Genomic DNA, 3,339 nt, shown 5'->3' with positions numbered 1-3,339 from the left:
CTGCCCCTGCTCTCGAACCCAGTGCCGCCATCCTCACTGACACCCAGGCCTGGCCCTCCTGCCTTTGCCCGGATTCTGGGCCCGGCCGCCCAGTACCTTCTTGCTCCCCCTTCCCCCAGGACCGCCCCCCACCGCCGGTCTTTTGTGGCCCAGCCCCCCATCGACGGGTAGCTGCCTTGTTCCCGAGTTTTCTCTCTTACCAACGATGCTGGTGTGAGTCTGTGTCCCTCATCCCTGTGCACACAGTTAACGGGGGACAGGTTCCTGGACCTGCTGTCCCTCCCACCGGGGACACGCTCTGCTCCCCGGAACAGTCAGGTGGCCCCCACCAGAGCCCCCAGCGCGGCCCCACGGTGCCCATGACCCCAGTGTTAATACCCAGTCGGTGTGCGTTCACGTGCGATCGCCCGTGTCGCCCACTAGCCTGGGGCTTGGGGAGGACAGAGACCGGGTCTGCTTGTGCGCTGCACCCCAGGGCCGGCACCCCCAGCGTCTGAGGCAGAACGGACGCCACACCCCTTCTGCGTGAACGAGCCGGCAGCACCGTGCAACTTTAATCATCCGAGACGGGACTGAGCGGGAAGGCGGCGAGGAAGGCCCAGCGGCCATGAGGCCCAGTCTCCTCGCTTCCGGCCAGCGGGGACTGGGGATTCTCGGCCTGGAGTGAGCCCCGCTGGAACCTTCCAGCGCTTTCTTTCAGCTCAGAGAGATCAGTGGGAGCAGGGGGACATCTGGAGGCCGGTGTGGGAGGCGGCTGTTGCGGAGGGGAAGGAACCGGGCTCAGTGCCTGCCCTGGGGGAGGGGGGGTGTGCCCCTGGGGGAGGGCAGCCCCCGGCTAGTCCACCCCCGAGGAGTTGGTCAGGTAGAAGGGGCGGATGACCCCCCGGAAGCTGCTGAAGGAGCCCTGCGGGGCAGGGGAAGAAGGAGGCCCTCCGGGAGCTGTTGGCGTTCAGGGCGCTGGGGATCTCGGCCTTCCCGCCCTCGAAGGCCCTGACGTCGGCCACAAAGCGGCCCCCGCAGAGCATCAGCGCTTTGTTCTCGTAGCCGATGGTGGGGTCGGAGGAGCCGGACTTGAAGAGGCCCAGGACGGGCACCTCGTCCGAGGAGCACGAGAACCCGTAGTCCCAGCAGCTCTGGACCGTGGGGAGGTAGCGGAGGGTCCAGGAGACGCGGCTGTTCCGGAAGAGGAAGCTGGGGTGCTGCGGCGTCTGGAAGTACCCCGTACCGTAGCGGTCATAGCTTTTGGAGTACGAGCCATAATGGTAGGGGTACGAGTCATAAGAGCGGCGGGAGCTCCTGGCCACGGCCCCGCTCCAGGTGGGCGAGGTGTAGAGCCGGGGCTGGTAGGCGTCCTGGCTGAGGTTCAGGCCGCGGAGCTGGGCCAGCAGCGGCAGGGGCACCGTGTGGAACTCCAGGGCCTGCAGGGTCTGCTCCTGGAACAGGGCCCGGTGGCTGCGGTACAGGCTCAGGTTGCTCTGCAGCTGGAAGAGGTCCTCGGGCGGGATCATGGGGAAGCGGACCTCCCGCACCAGGCCCTCCACGTCCCCGGGGGCGGCCCCCTTCTCCCGGCTCCAGGCGTCCAGGGCCGTCAGCAGGGCCAGCTCGCTGGGCACGGCCAGCTCGCTCCGGGAGAGCAGGGCGCGGAGCAGGGCCGTGGGGACGCGCGGCCAGGCCTCGGCCCCCGTCAGGGCCTCGAAGTTCCAGGCCAGGAACTGCACGCACAGCTCCTCCAGCGTGGGGTCCCGCGTGGCCAGGGCGTAGGCGTGGAGGTCCAGGGCCGTCTGGAAGGACAGGTCCTCGGGCAGCAGGAAGGCGAAGAGGCTCGCGCAGTAGGCCTGCAGCTGCTGGGCCCCGAAGACAGAGGCCAGCTTGTGGAGGCACTTCACGGTGGGCAGGGCCACGTCGATCCGCCGGGAATAGAAGTACCTGGAGGGGGCGGGGGCTCAGCACCAGGGGCCGCCCCTTGCCCCGCAGGACGGCAGGTGTGCGGCTGCCGCCTCTCTTCCGCGTTTGCCATTGACCCACTGACCCCTGCGTGCGGCCATTGCAAGAGGCATCAGCCCCCATCCTCCCCCCGGTTTATCTCGGGTCAACCCACATTCCAACCTCGAGTTTGCTCAGAGCCCTGGGCACCGACAACGGGGCGGACCCCGGGCCCTGTCGGCTGCGAGAGGCCCCACCACCTCCCGGTCTCCCTCTTCCATCGCCATCCCCGGGGCCACCATCCCCGCCGGTGGGCCGAGCCCGGCCTCGGCAGGGCCTCTGTGCCAGGACCTGGGGGCCACCCTGGGCACTGCCCCTTCCACCGCAACGAGCCCCCCCGCCCCCACCCGGGGCCCAGCCGGTGGCGATGACAGAGGGCGGGCCCGGCAGGATGATTTTGTCGCCGCCTCTTGCTTCTCATTTCAGCTGCGCAGTCCCCACCCAGCCCCGGGCTCCGCCTGCCCCTGAGTGGTGGGAGCAGTCACCATCGTCCCCGGCCCTGCCAACACCCTGAAAGGAGTGGGGTGTCAGTGACCCAAGAAACCACGGGCACTGGCGAGGGGCCGGGCAACTGGCCGAGGCCTCAGCAGCGGAAGGGGGTGTCTGCGGGCTGGCCCCATGGGGAGGGGTCTCCTGAGGCTTCCTGGGGCTGGACACGCAGCCTCTGCCTTGGGGGCAGGAGAGAGACAGACAGACAGGCAGGCAGAGAGCCCCGAGCGTTGCCCGAGGCTGCGGCACCGGCCTCCTCCTCAGACCGGCCTAGAAGCAAACCCACGGACGGGCAGGCTGGGAGCAGGCCTCCGCCTGTTAAATGCCACCTGGTTCCCGGCGCGTCCCTCTCGCCTGGGAGCGCAGGTCATAAGGGAGACGGTGGCTTTCATAGGATTCTTCCAGCCCCGTTCCCACAGCCCCGCGGGGCCCCCTGGTGGTGGCGAGTGAGCACTCCCACAGGGCCCTGCCTGTGTGCGAGTGTGTGAGTGTGTGTGTGTGTGTGTGTGTGTGTGTGTGATGTGTGTGTGTGATGTGTGTGCGTGTGCACGTGGTGTGTGCATGTGTGCGTGTGGTGTGTGTGTGCATGAGGACAGCATGTGTGTGTGTGTGTGATGTGTGTGTGCATGTGCCCAGCCGCCCCGGGACACCCACCTGATGAAGTCTGTGACCACAGGCAGGCACTCGGCGTCCACCTCCATGGTGACCGTGCTGCCCGGCTCTGTCCACAGGGCCTGGGCCTCGGGGTTGCTGGTCAGGATCAGGCTGTGGGCGCACAGGCTCAGCGGCTCGGCGTCGTCCGCCTTCACGGCCACGGTCAGGTCGCAGCCGCGCTGGCTGTCGAAGATCTGCGCGAGGACCGCGGGC

At 68.4% G+C, this 3,339-nt stretch overlaps 1 protein-coding gene across 1 annotated transcript in view; it reads right to left on the bottom strand.

Annotated features, from left to right (window-relative positions):
- Positions 1-705: 705 nt before the first annotated feature.
- The window catches only part of LOC102435935 (galectin-3-binding protein), a 7,359-nt gene continuing 4,725 nt past the window's right edge, over positions 706-3,339 (bottom strand). The window contains 3 exon segments of the mRNA XM_006108163.3: positions 706-904; positions 906-1,926; positions 3,127-3,339. The exon segment at positions 3,127-3,339 is cut by the window's right edge and continues 8 nt beyond it. Of these exon segments, the coding sequence (XP_006108225.2) occupies positions 836-904; positions 906-1,926; positions 3,127-3,339 (1,303 nt within the window). The 3' untranslated portion in view covers positions 706-835.

Source organism: Myotis lucifugus, unplaced genomic scaffold (assembly GCF_000147115.1).
Source record: "Myotis lucifugus unplaced genomic scaffold, Myoluc2.0 scaffold_1831, whole genome shotgun sequence".
Lineage (NCBI taxonomy): Eukaryota > Metazoa > Chordata > Mammalia > Chiroptera > Vespertilionidae > Myotis > Myotis lucifugus.
The sequence above is the reverse complement of the archived record's forward strand: the minus strand, read 5'-3'. Positions and strand labels throughout refer to the sequence as shown.